The sequence below is a fragment of the Mesitornis unicolor genome, unplaced genomic scaffold (assembly GCF_000695765.1).
Source record: "Mesitornis unicolor isolate BGI_N332 unplaced genomic scaffold, ASM69576v1 scaffold10580, whole genome shotgun sequence".
Lineage (NCBI taxonomy): Eukaryota > Metazoa > Chordata > Aves > Mesitornithiformes > Mesitornithidae > Mesitornis > Mesitornis unicolor.
Window position 1 is genome coordinate 1,705 of NW_010160272.1, and position 16,588 is coordinate 18,292.

General features: G+C 39.1%; 1 protein-coding gene across 1 annotated transcript; it reads right to left on the reverse strand.

Moving 5' to 3' along the window:
• Positions 1-13,688: 13,688 nt before the first annotated feature.
• LOC104544657 (spindlin-W-like) lies at positions 13,689-15,711 on the reverse strand (the record flags this gene model as incomplete). The annotated part of the gene is made up of 1 exon (XM_010189584.1): positions 13,689-15,711. A coding segment is annotated over one exon (200 nt), but the record flags the coding sequence as incomplete, so codon positions are not given.
• Between the last annotated feature and the right edge of the window lie 877 nt (positions 15,712-16,588).

The window sequence follows — 16,588 nt, forward strand, 5'->3', positions numbered from 1 at the left end:
AAAGCGTAGCTGCAACTAGTACGGGGCTTTGCTGTTACCTGTGTGTGCAACTTGCTGAAAGTCTGTCTGCATGAAAAGCAACTGCCGTTTTTTACCTCTGGTAATTCCTGTTGCTGGTAAAAAGAATGATCTTGTATATGAGAAGATAGCTGTATTACCTTCCGTAAACTGTTTTAGTTTGGGTACACTTTTCCCTTCCCTAAGCACAAAAACAACAGGAGACAGGATAAAAGTTTAAAACATGTGCAGAATATTGTATGGCTTGAGTCACACCCTATCTATACAGAAGACAGGCACTTACACACATAGTAGCTTGTAAAAAAATTATGTTATTGGCTGATACACTCCAGATCATAAGTCTCAATGACAGTGATAATAAAGTTCTTGAAACTATTTAGGGAATAGCTACTAAGCATGAGAAACCAGGTACCTTCCTTGGGAAATTTAAGATGATCAAGTCTGTCAGGACCACATAAGATTCATAAAAAATGCTGCATACTACAGAAAGTCTTATCTTGCACCTGCCTTTGATTTGACTACAAAGACAGTTCTCTATGACACTAGCATGGACCAAGATAAAAAGTTCAATTTTATGATTTATATTGAGGAGGCTAGAGCCTGTTTCAGCTACAAGTGTTTTCTAGGACTATTCTCATTAGACGTGTTAACACCATCATGATTTATTCCATTCCCTAATCTCCACTCAGACTGATAATAATGGAGCTTTTTATACAGAACCTGTGGTCTTTTCTCAAGGGAGTGTATTAGCACTGAGATGATACTCTCAGAAAGCTTGTAAACAATACTGACCCAGTGGAAGCCTCTGGGGAATTCCAGGGTAAAGCAGTTGAGATAAAAGCTTCCTACCACAAAATATTACATTTCTGATCTAGCTAGAAAACAAACTTATTATTATAGAATTTACTATGTTATTTTAATGTATCAGGATTTAGTTCTGCCTTTTAATCTAAAAGCAATACTTCCAGTTTATTTATACTCACATTGCAAAGACGATCCTACTTCCCTTATGTGTTTTGCTCCAATTAACGAAGTTAATTACATGTCCAGGTTTTGATAAGTAAAAGAATTTTAAAAAAATATATTAAGAGCTTGCATCAATAAAGTAATGTTTTTAATTATATAAGGCAGTATGCTGAGAAAGAGAGAAGAAATTAAATGGAAGGAAACCTATGGGTTTCTGTGAAGGGGTTTTGTTTGGTAGCAGGGGAGGGCTATGTAGGTAACTCCTGCAGGAAGCTACTAGAAGCTCCCCCAGCTCCAGTTTCATACCCACCTCTGACCAAGGCCAAGCCAATCAGTACTTCTGTGAATGATGAATTTAAGAAGGGTGAAGCACATGGCCTGCTTTCTCTTGCCCCTGGCCTCAACCAGCTCAGGCCTAGCCTGGCCCAACCCACTCAAGCGCCGCTGCAGCTCCATCTCAAGAGAGCCAGGAACTCTTAAAGAATCAGCAGAAGAAACCTGCAGTAGAGAGACAAGTGGGATGTGAAGAGATCAATTGTGCAGACACCAAGGTTGGTGAAGAAAAAAGAAAGGAGGAGGAGGTGCACTGGAGTAGAGGTTCCCCTGCAGCCCACGGTGAGAGGGCAAGTTGACCCACCTGCAGCCCATGGAGATTCAACAATGGAGCAGAAACCAACATGAGAATGTGGCTACTCTCAAGGAGGCTGTGACTTCATAGGAAGTGTATGCTGGAGCAGTCTGTGTGAAGGACTGCACTGTGCAGAAGAGAAGCCCACACTGGAACAGTTTGTGAGGAAACTGCAACCATGGGCAGACCCACAGATAAGTTTGTGGATGACTTTTCTCCTGTGGGAGGGACTTCATATGGCAGTAAAAAAACTCCTCACTACTCCTGAAGAAGAGCGAGCAGCAGAGGCTGCATGTGATGAACTGACTGCAACCCCTGTTCCCATTCCCCTGCCCTGCTCAGAGGAAGGAACAAAGTTGAGTCTGGGGATAAGGGTAGGGGAAGGTGCTGACTTTTCTGGTTGTATTTCTCAATATTGTCTTCTGAGGCTACTGGTAACAAATTAAATTGTTTTCCTTTCTCCCCGCATTGACTCTGTCTTTTGCTTGTGACCATAAATGGTGAGCAAACCTTCCCTGTCTTTTTTTCTCTTTGTTATATTTTCTCCTCATGCCACTGGAGTCAAGGAGTGGGAGTAGGCCTTAAACCACAACAGCAGCATTCAGACCTGCTAACTCCTATGTAATATAGTATATGTTAAAGGCAGTGTAATTCCATACACCTCCGGTGGCAGAGCTAATGTCTCTATAGGCTATACACAAACAAGGAAAAGGTTCTGAAAGCCTGTCCAGGTCCTTAATGAACACACTCTTCACTCTCCTTTTGGCACCTTTTTGATACCTGGCACTACTCTGGATATTGAAGAATTTGATCCAATAAACATTTGCAATAAGCATTCTCTTATGAGTACAATTGTAACTTGTGGTATATGCATGATGCTGGTTTTTTAAATGAAAAGGTAATAAACCAAATCTGCTTATAATTCTTAAGAAGTGTGTAGGAAATGCATACCTGCATAACACAATTGACATTGACAAACCATATATACATACAATGAAGCTGTCACTGAAAACTCAAGATGAAAATAATGTACCAATACCAATGTGATGCAGGTAAGCAGACACTTCTTTATTATGGCTGTGTGAGAAGGAGAATAGTTTCACAAACAAAGCACACCTTGCCTGGTGTGTTTACACATTATAAAGGATACATACATGTATATGCATACAATTTCCCATAACTAATTAAAATAACTCCTCCAACTCCCAATCATGTGCAGTGTTTACAGAAATTGGGTCTGAGGGTGGCTCTGTAGCCCCCCATAGACCTTGGACTTAAAAGAGAGAGACCCTCCAACAACCTTCGGTCAAGGACTTGGCTGGAAAACCTGAAGGGCCTGTTCCATGTAACAAAGGTTTAAAGCTTCAGTGATCATTAAAGCAATAAATTTTTAATCCTTGATTCACTTTACAGAATGGGGCATTGCTGGTGATTACTGGTTTGGTTGTTTGGTTATACCTTTAGATAAATGTACCTTTAGATAGATGTACTTCTAGTGGATAAAACAAACTGTAACTAAAATAGGGCCTGGGCTATGCATAGGTTCATTAGCAGCTTTAACATTTCTAAATCAAAATTCTACCTTTATTTTTCCTATATTCATGACAAAGCCATAAGGTAAAAGCTGACTAAATTTACTCAAAGGAGAGTGTTACCTGGACGAGGGCTTGTTGGACCTGTGTTCAATTTTTTAATTAGAACACCATGTACTTAATTATACACTAATAAAAAACCAGAAGTTATCTCACAAATAGAGTTCAGAGCCCCGTGTGCAATAAGCCAATACTGCACACAGAAACGAGATATCAGGTTTATTACAATCTTATGCAGGATCGGGTGCTAGCAGGCTAATGCCAAAAAAGCTAGCACACCTATGGGAACAGAACAGAGAATACACTAGAAGTTGAGATCAATTTACATAATTTCTCACTTATCTCTTGCCCTTGACTGGTATCTTAACTCTAGGCTTTTCATTTAAGAGTACAATACACAAAGATTTGGAGGTTGGCAGCTAATATTGAGTAGGGGGCATTTGTTTAGAATCATGATTCTTCACCATGATCTGTGCAAATTCACCCAGTGACTGGCCTATCTCTGACTTCATGCCACCCCAGCAATATAACAAGGTTAAGGATGCTTCCATGGGGGCATTCCTCCTCCTCTTGTGCCTGTGACTTCTGGTTATCTGTCCTGTTATCTGTATGGTCACTCTTAGCACAGCCATTCTGAGTACCGCTCAACAAAGTGACAAACCTAATCAAGATAAACTTTGGTTGGGCAAAACCATATGGAATGCAATCACTGAAGAAGTCAGATTAGAAACTGATCTTGGACAATGCCATTGTGTATGAATACCAGCCAGTTGGAAAAGCAGACACCAGAGGAGACATCAAGGGTAGAAACACACAGAATAAAGGAAACATACCAGTGGATTAAGGAGTTAAATGTATGGCAATCATTGATACAACTAGATGAAACAGTTGTTTTTTAATTCACTTTCACAGTACATATAAATATGCTTTTTCAGGAGAGGGTTATTATGAGTTATTAATGAGAAAACAGGTAAAATTACTTTCCACAGTGTACACCATGACTTACAAAAGAAAAGGAAAGCAAGCTTCTTAATCTCAGCCCAGTACATTAACCAGTGAGCTGTGCAAAGAGATCAGTGCACAAAGAAATACTAAGCCAAAGAAAAAATAAAATTCCATTTTACCATACACAATCTGCCAACTAAAATAGTTACTGGATATTCATAGCACTCCTTACAGCTGCCATGTCTAGTACACTGCTTCCACAGTTGGGATCAGGAGACCCAGACATATAGGTCATTATTATACTGTTAGCAGTAATACAAATACTTCCTGAATGTTCCTTCATGACTGTTCTTGGGTCTACTTTCCCTGTGTAACCTCCAAACTCAAAACAAATAACCATGTATTTTCTTTTCAAGTGGGAAAATTAACCAAATAAGTAGTGCATAGGTTCTTTGAATTACAATTTTATTACTGTTATTCAAACTGTCTAGTGCCTAATGACATACTGCAGACACCAAAATCTTGCTTTCCCTGGATAAGAGAGACACTAGAATGTAGCTTATTCCTACCACAAAGAGATCCAGCATCAAGCCAGGACTGAGTAAGAGCTGCAACAGCTATCAATTAACCAAAACATTTTAGTACAGGATATACCTTTAGGTAAGGAATATCCCCTTTTCTTTGAAGTAACAGATCATTGCAGATAACTGATGATAATTATTATAGATAATAATTGTTTTGCTAATATTTGGAACATACCCCTGAGTCCCAGCTTAATATGCAGAGGCTACTAACAAGATTGGCAGGAGTAAAGTCTGCCCTCTTGGTGACTGAAGCCTGTTACTTGAGTTTTGCCAGTTATATACTGGAGACCATTGACTTTTTATGTGACTATCAAATTAATTAAAGCAACTGAAACTACCACCTACACTCCGGAGTTCCTTCTTGTGACTGAGACCTTGTAATAGTTTTCAGGCCTTCTTCAATGAAGAGCTCTGTGAACACAGAGGATTAGATGCCAGTGACCGTGGAGTAGGAAGCTGGATTCTGCAGGAAGTCTCACACAGCCTTACACCTCCCATAAGACACAGAAATACAGGACTTAACATTGGGTAATTCTGACCCTGAAAGCATGCACATAGTCAGATCTTGTCACAGAAAAAGTCTACTTTATTACACTAAAATGCCAAAGGGCTGAAGAGTGAAGAGGAAAGAGCGTCTGAACTCAAATGAACTTGAGCAGAATTTTATTTCAGCATTTTTCCGCTGCTGCAGGCACAAATGTTGTTCCTTGTTGCCATGTTGCTGCTGTATTAGATGACTGAATTGTTTCCCTGTTGTACCTGTTTGGAAGTCAGAAATGCTACACAGCACTGGTATTTAAACTATCTAACACTATTTGGCATTTTGATACACACCAGTCAGGACAAAGTTAAATGCAAAGGGTGGTTGAATTAGGCTTTTAATACTAATAATAATTCTCACCAAGAAGACAACCCTGCTTGGGGAAGGAGAGACGGCCAGGCCCCCCAACCTGTCTGAAAGTTGGTGTTGTTGCCTTCCTCCAGCCAAATGGAAGATTCTAAATGCCAGGTTTATACTCTTGGTGAGGTGGAACTTAAGTCAATTACTGTGTCTTAGATCAAGATCGGGGAGGGGGGCAGGGGGCGGCGGCAAGGAATAACAAAGGAGGCAATTAAAAGTGATCTGCTTAGCTTCTCCAAAGTAACATCAGGCTGTGAGGCCTCTCCCTCACCCCAGGTGTCACCCTGTTGATTTTGTGCAAGACCACCAGGAGCCAGGATGCCCGTGGTAACAGTGCTCAGCCTCTGCACTGGTTATTTGTATCAACTTGTATCATGCGCCTTGTCCTTTACACTCCACAGCCTGCTACTCTGCCTCGTGAACTTTGCTTTTCATAGAATCACATCATTTTCGACTACATACAAAATTATTCTAGGCAAGCGTGGGGGTGGGGAGGGAATAATACACAAGGCTGTTGAGTAGCATAAATCCTTACGCTGTTGTGGTGGGTTAACCTTGCCTGGCTGCCAGATGCCCACCCACCTGCTCTCTCAATCCCACTCCTCAACAGAACTGGTGGAGAAAGTGTGATGAGAAAGTTCATTCTGTTGAGATAAAGACAGGAAAGTTGCTTACCAGTTGCCATCATGGACAAGACAGACTTGACCTGGGTAAAATTAATGTATTGCTAATTAAAAATAAAGTTTGATGGTGACAAACAAAGCCAAAGCCAAAAATACCTTCCTCCCACATCCCTATTCCTCCCAATTTCAAAATTCACTCCTGAATCTTCTACCTTCTTCATCCCTCCTTGCACAGTGAAGGGAACTGGGGAATAAGGGTTGTAGTCAGTTCATAACACTTTATCTCTGCTGTTCCTTCCTCACACTTTTCCCAGCTCCAGCATGGGACCTCTCCCATGGGGTACAGTTCTTCATGAACTTCTCCAGCATGGGTCTTTTCCACAGGCTGCAGCTTCCCTCAGGGCATGCCTACCTGCTGCAGCACAGGGTCCTCCACAGGCTGCAGTGTGAACATCTGCTCCTGCATGGTCCTTCATGGGCTGCAGACGGACAACCTGCTCCACCATGGTGTTTTCCATGGACTGCAGGGAAATCCCTGCTCCTGCACCAGAAGCGCCTCCTCCCCTTCCTTCTTCACTGACACTGGTGTCTGCAGGGTTGTTTCTCTCACATTTTCCTCACTTCTCTCTAGCAGCTGCTGTACAGCATTTTGTACCCTTTCTCTAATTTGCTTTTCACAGATGCTACCAGCTTGGCTGATAGGGTCAGCTGTGTCCTGCAGTGAGTGTATTTGGGTTGGCTGTGTCCAACATGAGGGCAAGCTGCTGGCCTCTTCTACTCCACCCCCTACAGCCTACTCATTGCCAACATATTGCCCTGTACACCCAATACAGCCATTTTAAATTCTTGCATGTGAAGAATAACTTCACCCTAAAACTTGTTCTATGGCTGCAACAATTCAGAGTAGGAATTATTTGAACTCAATCATCTTTATCTCCTTCATATTCAGTAAATCTGAAGGCTGTTAAGTCTCAAAAACTGACTGCTCCAGGGATGGTTCTGGGGCTAAGCCACAGGAATAGATCATTGCAAATGGGATAGTGTGAAGAGGCAGAAAGTCTGGCCTAGGATGCAAGGACCTGGAAGATCTACAAGACATTTGCTGCAAGAAGGGCAGAGCTGTTGTCTGCATAGATAGGGAGTTAAGTTTTAAAGAAGCCTTAAAGTGTAAGTCTTCAATGTTCAGTGAAACCACGTCACATTCTGCATTTCCACTTTGCTGTGGCACAAATATTTCCTGTGAGATGGACCTGGACCTTGAAAACAAGTAACAGACTTTGAATGGGACAGCACTACCCCCGTCCCACAGCATCAAGACAGAACCTTCCTTACCTGTTGTTAATCACCCTGCAAAAGGAGGGTGATTCACTACAGAATGGGATAGGACCAACCTTAACTGACACAGTGATTAAAGGATTATTACTTCAGAACAAAGTATTTATGTTCTTACAGCTATAGTAAAGAGCCTATTAAAAAGTGGGTTCAGTTGCTGCTGTACCTTGCCGGAGGCTGCTGTCTCACTGTCATCCCAAAGGGCGGTTCAGGATATCAGTCCATTGGCCAGGTGACCTCCTCTTCACTGCACCATTTTCTCCAGTCATTATTCTGCACCTTTACCCTGACAAGCAGCCATTCCAAATTAATGACTAATCCCAGAAAGAAAAACAAAACAACACAAACCAAAACAAACCTTGAAATGGTATTAGTTATTTCTAAGATGATTGCCAGTGGTATAATCAGGTAATGGAGAAGCAGATATATCTACAGAATTCAAATTCCTCTCTTCAGCAGCACAGTGCATACTTTCTTTTGTTCTGTATTAACTCAAGTGGACAAAGTCATCAGGATCATTTATCTTTGCAATTTAGAACCTAAGCTGAGTGGAAAAAAAAACATTAAAAAATTAGGTTTTTACTCCACAGAGCATAATCTCAGGACAAAGCATGAAGTAAAATAAGGTTTTCAGGGATATGACTGTGTGCATCTGAGTTTCTGCAGTGAGACTTTTAGCAATCTTCACGCATTTTCCTTCCTTTCACACAGGGCTGTATTTCTATAAAAGTCTCTGGCAACTCAGATCTCTCTTTTCACACCTTCAGATTACCTGTAGGAGTGTGATTAATTAGTAATAATTAGTAGTAATTTTAGGTAATTGTAATTTTGTATCTTCAAGGGTGTTACTTAAACTAAAAATTCAGAATTTGGAGGACATATGATGGTAATTTGGGAATTTTGCCTGCATAATCTGATCATGTTTTACAGGTGAGAATTTCCATGTGCTAAAGTAATTCTGTGGAAGCCAAAATGCTATATTGCTAGCCTTGTAATATCAAGTTAAAGACAAGGATAATGACATCTGGATTTACAGCATTAGAAAGTATTACCCATCCTAGGCAATAATTAATTTTATTTTCTCCTCAGTAAAATCCAATACATTGTGTGTAGTATGTATTTTGGGCATCCTCTTGGTTAGTCTTACTTTTGTTCTACTGGAATGAACTCAGTTCATGATCAGTAGATGCTGGGTCATTTGTTTTTTTTTCCTCTACCACCAGAAATTGTGAATCAAAGTAGTTAGCTTTTCCACCTCTTCTATTTTTCCTCCAGAAAACTGCACTGTAGCTCCACATTTTCATTTTATTCTTTCTATCTGCTAGCTTCTGAGTAGACAATACACTAAGCCCCATTAACAATAAGAGAATTTTGTATCAAGCAGAATTAATATCCTTTCAAGGCAAGAAAACTGAGAATGAGCGAAAAAACCTGAGATTAATGATTTAAAACAAGAGTTCCGACTTTTCATAACAACATGTGGTAAAGTAACAAAAAGTTAGTTGTATAACTTACTATCCTTTTTACGCTTCTAGTACAACCTTTGAAACTTTATAGATTTCTTCCCCTATAGATTCTGCTATTGTTTTATTTTGTCCTTACAGCTTAAAAGATTAATTTAATTAATTAAAAAATAAAGTAATGAGTGTTTAAGTTAGGTATCTGCTTCTGTATGTTAAAAATGGGTTAGGAATTAGTAAATAGTACTGTAAAATCAAATTAGAACTTCTATGGAAAGCATAACAACCAGTGCTCCCACTGCATGACCCCAGTGGTAAAAGTCTTTGTGAAGATCTGCAGTCCAGTTCAAGTGTGAGTATATACCATGTGTAGCTACTCAGTGCAGCAGAACCATCATCAGCCCAAAATCCAGGTGAGTGAAATGTCTAAGGGTCTTACCTTTCCTTTCTCATATTTAAAGAACTAGCTGCTGTCAACAGAACAATCTTCCATACAAACATGAGAAAAAAAACCCCTAGCCCTCTCTGCTCCCAAAATAGCGGCAATTTACATGAATCCACTGTGATTTAACTTGAATGTGCATTTAGAGTAAAATTGTGTTGCTTATTTTAATTTTTCAACAAACATATGCCTCTTAATGTCAGGTTTGGGTGGAACATCAAGAAGTAACAAAAGTTAAGTTTGCACAAATAAATGTGCAATGCTTACATTCATTACCAAAGTTAGCTTTGAACAGTGCAGTGACCTGAGGAATGTGGCACCAAAATGCATAAAAATGTTCAAAAAGGACTTGTGAAAGTCATACTCCATTGAATACAAGTAAATTAAGGATTACATGCACAGGGGTGGGATGGGTGGAACCAGTGACAGAGCGCACAGCTTTTTTAACTGTCAGGCTATGAAACAATTTACACAAAAATTGTTTACAAGTGTAGTAATGAAAATCATAACCGATTTCAGAAAAAAATGTGCAGAAATCTGCAATTAACATCTAAGTAGAATAGGGAAGTGTTAAGTAGACATCACCTTATTTACATTGGTGAGATGCCAGCAGTTTTCTGTTGTGCATACACAGCTGTATATTGTGCATAGGCAGCTCTGCACTCTGAATTTTGGAAGAGGTATCAAGGAATTTACAGGGCAGTAAGCTATTAAAATGAGAAAAGCAGAGACTGAAAAAAAAAAATGCCTGATAACTTTCTCAGGCCTTGGAATGAAGTGAATTAAATGGTAAGGTATTGGTGACAGAGAGAAGTGATGTAACACACCAAGGTGGGAATTTACTCATTGAAAAGAAGACTTAGATTGAAAGAATGGATTTAACTGTGGAAAAAAAAAAGTTAAAATCTTTTATTATCCTGTGCTTGAGAATGAAAGTACATACCTTGGTCATTTCCTTGACCTATTCTCATTTCTCCATTTAGGCATTGATGATCCTAAATTGCAGGAGCGCAACCTCCTTTAAAATACCCTTACTAAAGCTTATCCTTTCTGTAAAGCAATGGCTTTCACTGAAGTCATTAGCAACTCAGCTGCTTACAGCATGATCATTTAAAAAATCACTAGTTTTTGAAATATGTAACTCACTGAGCAGAGAAGCTATTTTTTTTTCCAAAAATGTAACCTGTTCACATGCATGAGGCACCTGACAGATGTGACAGAAGTGTATAGTATTATTAAAGCTGAAGGAATGGTTAGAACTCCTACTCCCTCCCTCCCGTATCTATGTGAGGCTACAGTCTTCAAAGTATTGGGATTTGAGCTGCTTGTAAATGAGCTCGTAAGCAATCAGCTTTCAGGGGCATTTTCATTACCATAGTAGTCGTGAACAAAAATATCTTTGCTTTTATAAGGCTCCTTTCTCTATGAAGAGAAAGAAGATGCTACAGAATTCAAGGTAGGTTTATCAGCTGTAACGCAGAACAGGTTCAAAAATCAGTCATAAAATGTTACCATATCTCTTTTTAACTACAATTTGATGTAGCAATTCACACAGATTATCACATGCTTTTTGGATGTGATGCTCTTACTAAAGCAAAGTCGTAGACTCTCCCTAATCAGCAGAAGTACACAATGTAAATCTTCACTAGGACCAGTCTCTCAGGCAACAGGAGACAATAAACGGGTCACTGTTTTAAGGGATCTGAAGAGGCATGGATATGTACCCCAACTGAATGCTGGCACGCTTGAAGATCTTCAGTACACAACTGACGAGCTTGGTGCCAAGAAATGTATTTTGGGGTATCCATATAACACTTTTCCCTTTATTATCGGAAAAGAGGTAGGAATAAAGAAAACCTGTTCAGTATTGAAAGTCTGCACTGCCGTAGTTATTTAACAACACAAACCAACTAAGTCTTCATGCATTAACTGGAACAACCTACATGACTTTAAAAAATCTGCAGCATGGTGATGTTGCCTTCTCTGCTCATCACCTCTAGCTTGTATCAACTTTGCTTTTTTATCATCAGTAAAATATGCTTAATTGAATTTTGAATTCTATTCACTGAAAGCAGACAAAGGCACCACCTAAACAATGTCAAATGCTTCTGCTTTTCACCACTGCTGAAATATTCTGAGAGCTCTGGAAACAGAGACTCCTTCACAGGCTTGCATAATCCCCTAGAGGGGAGCTTCTCTTTGTTTGGTAAAACACTATTTAAACAGTATGCTTTACCTTAGCAAGCTCCACCTTACAATAATTTATACTTATTTGAAAAGAAGAGTAAAGTTTTGGCTTGGCAAGCAAAATTATCTCATAGGCCAAGTACTATACCAGTATATATGGCTTAGCATTAAAGTAAGAAATGTTTTTTAATTAGAAAACTGAAGAAACTGCTTCTTCACAATCTGAAATGACATTAGTACATTTTGCTCATGAGAACAAAGTTTACAGTCATAAGTTGCACATAAAGGGTTTATTTTAAATGTTTTAAGGATAGAGTTACATCATAATTATAAAAATTACTTACAGAATTAAGTAACAGATTTAAGGTGTTTATACTTCTAAATGCAGAGAACAGGGAACTGTCTACATTGTTCAAATAAAATAAAAATAACGAAACCAAGTTCTAAAGATGAAGTCATTACCTAATTTAAAATGTGAACACGAAGACCTTTGAACTGTACATATACCAAGAACCATCCAAATTGCACTAATGATGTAAAATACAAAAAGCACAGCATTTTCAAGGAACCAGAAACTGTTTTTACAATACTTTCCCTGAAGTAACTAGTTAATTCTATCTGAGGATAAAGCCTTCCTTTTTAAATAATGCACTTAAAGATGACTTCTACTTGTTGCAATAAAAACGGTTTTCCCCATAGTCTACTCTAACATAGTTTGGGGTTTGGCACTCAAAAAGAAAGAAGAAAAACGTAGTGTTTTGCTAATCAACTGTGATTTTATTTTTTCTTTAACAGAATACATGGTCCCTTCAAATGCTGTATGACACATACAACTGGAAAATTACCTTCCGTTGGCACTATGCTCATCTCACCGGTGCATTTAATCCTACTAACAACCACTAAAACAGCACAATAAGCAAATTCACGAAAAACTGAACACAAAATAAAAACAGAACAAAACAAAAACCTAAACATTTTAACATGCAACTTTTGTTTGTTACACTGAACATTCTAACCCTCTTAGCATGCAAAAAAGGATGGTCTGCATTTAAGTTTGTTGTTTTGTTTGTTTGGGTTTTTTGTTTTGGTTTTTTTTTTCATTTTAAAAAGTTTTACATGGCAGCCTGACGTCACACACACGCGCACACACAATATACAACAATACTACAGCAGGTAAATGTGAAAGGCGAATAACTTTTATACAAAGATCCATGGCTTGTGCCATCACAAGCCCTATGTGATTCTGGAAAGTAATGTTGAACCCCTATAACAAGGAACCAACATTTAGTTACCAGGGTAACGCAAGCACTGCATGCAGATCTGAAACATGAGCCTAAAACAAAGCCCAAAGCAGATGGGCAGGGAGTGGAATTAGTCTCAAGCCTCAAAAAGGTGGTTTAAGCTGTTAGAAAAAAAAAAAAAGAGGGGGAAAAAAAAGGTGAAACATCCACAAAAAAGACAATGGGGACTTCTGAAAACAACCATCAGATTTACAGTTTCTAGATTATACTCTAATTGGCAGAATATGTGGTACGTGGTATAATCCAAGAGGCTTGCAGAAAACCCACAAATGCAAGCCTAATGCTAAAAATGTTCTGGTTGACCTAAACCTCAGATATTTCAAAACAAACCTTGTATTCCTCAGATATATCACCCGAAGTTCAGTGTACTAGGTTATTCATGTGTCTTGTGTATAATCAATACACTCACTCATTCTTGTGCCACAAATACCAACTTGGGCTCATGGAGCCAGGCTCAGCTTTGAGATTTACATGCAGGACTCTTAAGAGTCAATAGAAAACACTTAGCAGATCTGCAGGATGACAACACTGTGCTGCAAATCTGCTCACTTTGTTCAAAACACAAGGAACATTTATGACTCAGGTACTTAGTGCTAAGGACTGCACTGAGAAGCAATTCACTGAAAGACAATAGCCTGCCTTTGGTTGCCCATGATGAAATACTGGATATAATGCTATATAGTAGCAATGGACAAAGAATTAAGGGATCTTATTTATATGGAGAGTATTTATTACCATTCAACAGTATAATGAGGCATAAGCCTTAAGGCTAAAATATGAAATCAGGCAAAAAAATGGACAGAAAGGGGCTTAAACCACTGAGCCTTCAGTATCAAGAATACCCACAGTAGAGGTCATCCGGACCTCTGATCTCTGTTTAACAGCACCTCTCCTGCATCCTTATACTAATGGCATACTGTTGGTTATCAGAGTATTTGTTCCTTTCATCAACAGTGTTGACTGTCTTCACATACTGTATATCTGTGAAAGCAGCTCTTTGAAACTTGCAGAGCTCTGCCTTAATGTAACATGACAATTTAGTTGCTGTGCTGATGATTGTTGCAATTCAGATACTTTTAAAAAGCTGCCACACTTAAAAAATCCTAATCTTCATTTACAACTCTCTTGCAAGATTAAAACCATAAAAGGATTTTGGTGTTGTCGGCTGCTATTTACATCCACAATCTAATGCAGATGATCGAATCACTGAGACTGCCTATAGCTTCCATTAGCTAGTACACCACTGGCATGCAGAACTCTAGTGTTCATAGAATGAAATTTACGTTAACAGCATACCTCAAAGCAAGTACAATGTACATCACAAAAGGCAACAACAGGTTTAAGCTGTAGATTTGTCTGGACACACCTTATGTGGAAAAGCCAGAAAAAGACTAAGTGGGGAAGATGCCTTCTTAAACTAAAATGGTTAAAAACGAACCAAACATACATATAAAGAAATGCAACAGACTGAGCAGAAGGCAACAAATGCTTCTCATAAGTTTTCAGTGTAAAAGGACACCCACCTCCCACCCTCCCGGCATCAGATTGTATTTACCATGTAAAATATTAACTACCTTTAGGCTTCTAAGTCCACACACAAACATTCAGGTTGCTAGGTTTCGATATTAAATGAGAGACTACTCATTGCCAATGCGTAGTCTAAAGTTTCTGAAGTAGCATATATACTGTTAAAAGTTGTGGCACCAAGCACTTGGGTTTTGCTAAGAAGTGTGTACAAGAAATAAAGAAGTACATTTAGGACTGAAGGCAGCCTTGTTGCGTGGATTTTACTGGTTCCTACAACTTGAAAATATGGGCCATTAACCTGTATATTCTAAGTAACTGGTTATACAGATTAGATATATTTTTATAGTTTAAAGCCTTTTCACTGAAAGGTGCATAAGTCAAACACTTGATATCCTACTGCTCTGACTACTAAAAATGCACAAGTATTTCCATGTACTGCAAATTCTTGAAAAGCTTAATTTGAAATAAGGTGTAGAAACACAGCAGATTGATGTTATGTGGGTTAGGCACTCCTCAATGCTGCACAAACTGTTAAAACCTTTCAGAAAAGTCACCTCTGTCCCAACCTTGAAAACAAGGACTGCTAGTAACCAAGAAATTAAATTTAATGTTACAGAAGAAGGCATATAAAAATATCAAACTACACTTGCATGTGGCAATTGAACAGGTGAGTGCAAGGTTGAAGAAAAAGTTATAATCTATGAAAAAATTTAGATTAATTGATTACAATACTAGATCAACTTTATACAGCTTGAATTTGCAGCTGTTCTCTGTTTTTAACTCCCTCCTGCCCAAATATATTGACTTCCTTCAAGAAAAGGAGTTCTCTTACACAAGTGTGTCACTGTTGTTTGTATCAGTCAGAACAAAACAGTTTTGCTGGCAGAGATTGTGGGTTCGCAGGGACGTTTAAGCTTTCATTAAACTGGAAAGCAGTCAAGTCTTTGTGTCTACAAATTATACATTTAATAGTTCCACAAATTTGGCAAAAGTTCACAAGGATGTCTAGGATGTCTTCACCAAATCGTAGACATAAATATGGAAATCATCATCAAACTTGATGAAATAGACTGATGGTTTGGCTTCAACCTGATGAATGACCATGCCAGTCCTTTTTGAGCCATCTTCTTTGGCATATTCCACTTGTTTGCCTACCAGGCTGTCCACAACTTCACCTGGTTCCCGTTCTGCAGGAGGTGAATCATCTGTAACACAAAAATAGGGTACTTTGGTAGATATTAATGGAATTTTTCAATATGGAAGACAACTGCAGAAACTTCATTAAAATTCATACAAAACAGTCAGAAGTTTTCAATACAGGGTATGTAGAAAATTAGTTTAGTTCAGATAAGCACCTAACAAGTGCCATGCTTCTAGAAAGTACAGTTGTAGAACAATTTACAGACTGTCTACAGTTTTTTAAGGCAAAAATATCACTTTGATTGGCAAGAGAAGTAAATGTTTTGACATGAAGATTTACATCTAAGTTGCAGAAAACATCTGCGGATAATTGAATTAAAGCCACCAGCAGAAAAAGGCACTGGGTCTCCATAGCAGAAAGGCAGACAAACTAAACTTCCCTCTTCCCACACACATTTTTCAAAGTTTCAGTGCACACATGCCACTGCAACAAAAACATCACTTCTAAGATGATAGTAAGTGATGATAGTGAGGTGGACTGGGAACTGGCTGAAGGGCAGAACTCAGAGTTGTGGTCAGTAAGGCAGAGTCTAGTCGGAGGACCGTGTCTAGTGGTGCTCCTCAGGGGTCAGTACTAGGTTCAGCTCTGTTCAGTACATTAATCAATGACCTGGATGATGGGACAGAATGTAGCCTTAGCAGATTTGCTGATGATACAAAGCTGGGAGGAGTGGCTGACACTCCAGAAGGCTGTGCTGCTATTTGGGGAAACTTGGACAGGCTGGAGAGTTGGGCAGGGAGAAACCTAACAGAATTCAAGCAGGGCAAGTGTAGAGCACTGCTTCTGGCAAGAACAACCTCATGGATCAGTACAGCATGGGGGCTGACCTGCTGGAGAGCAGCTTAGGGAAAAAGGACCTGGGGATCCTGGTGGACAGCAGG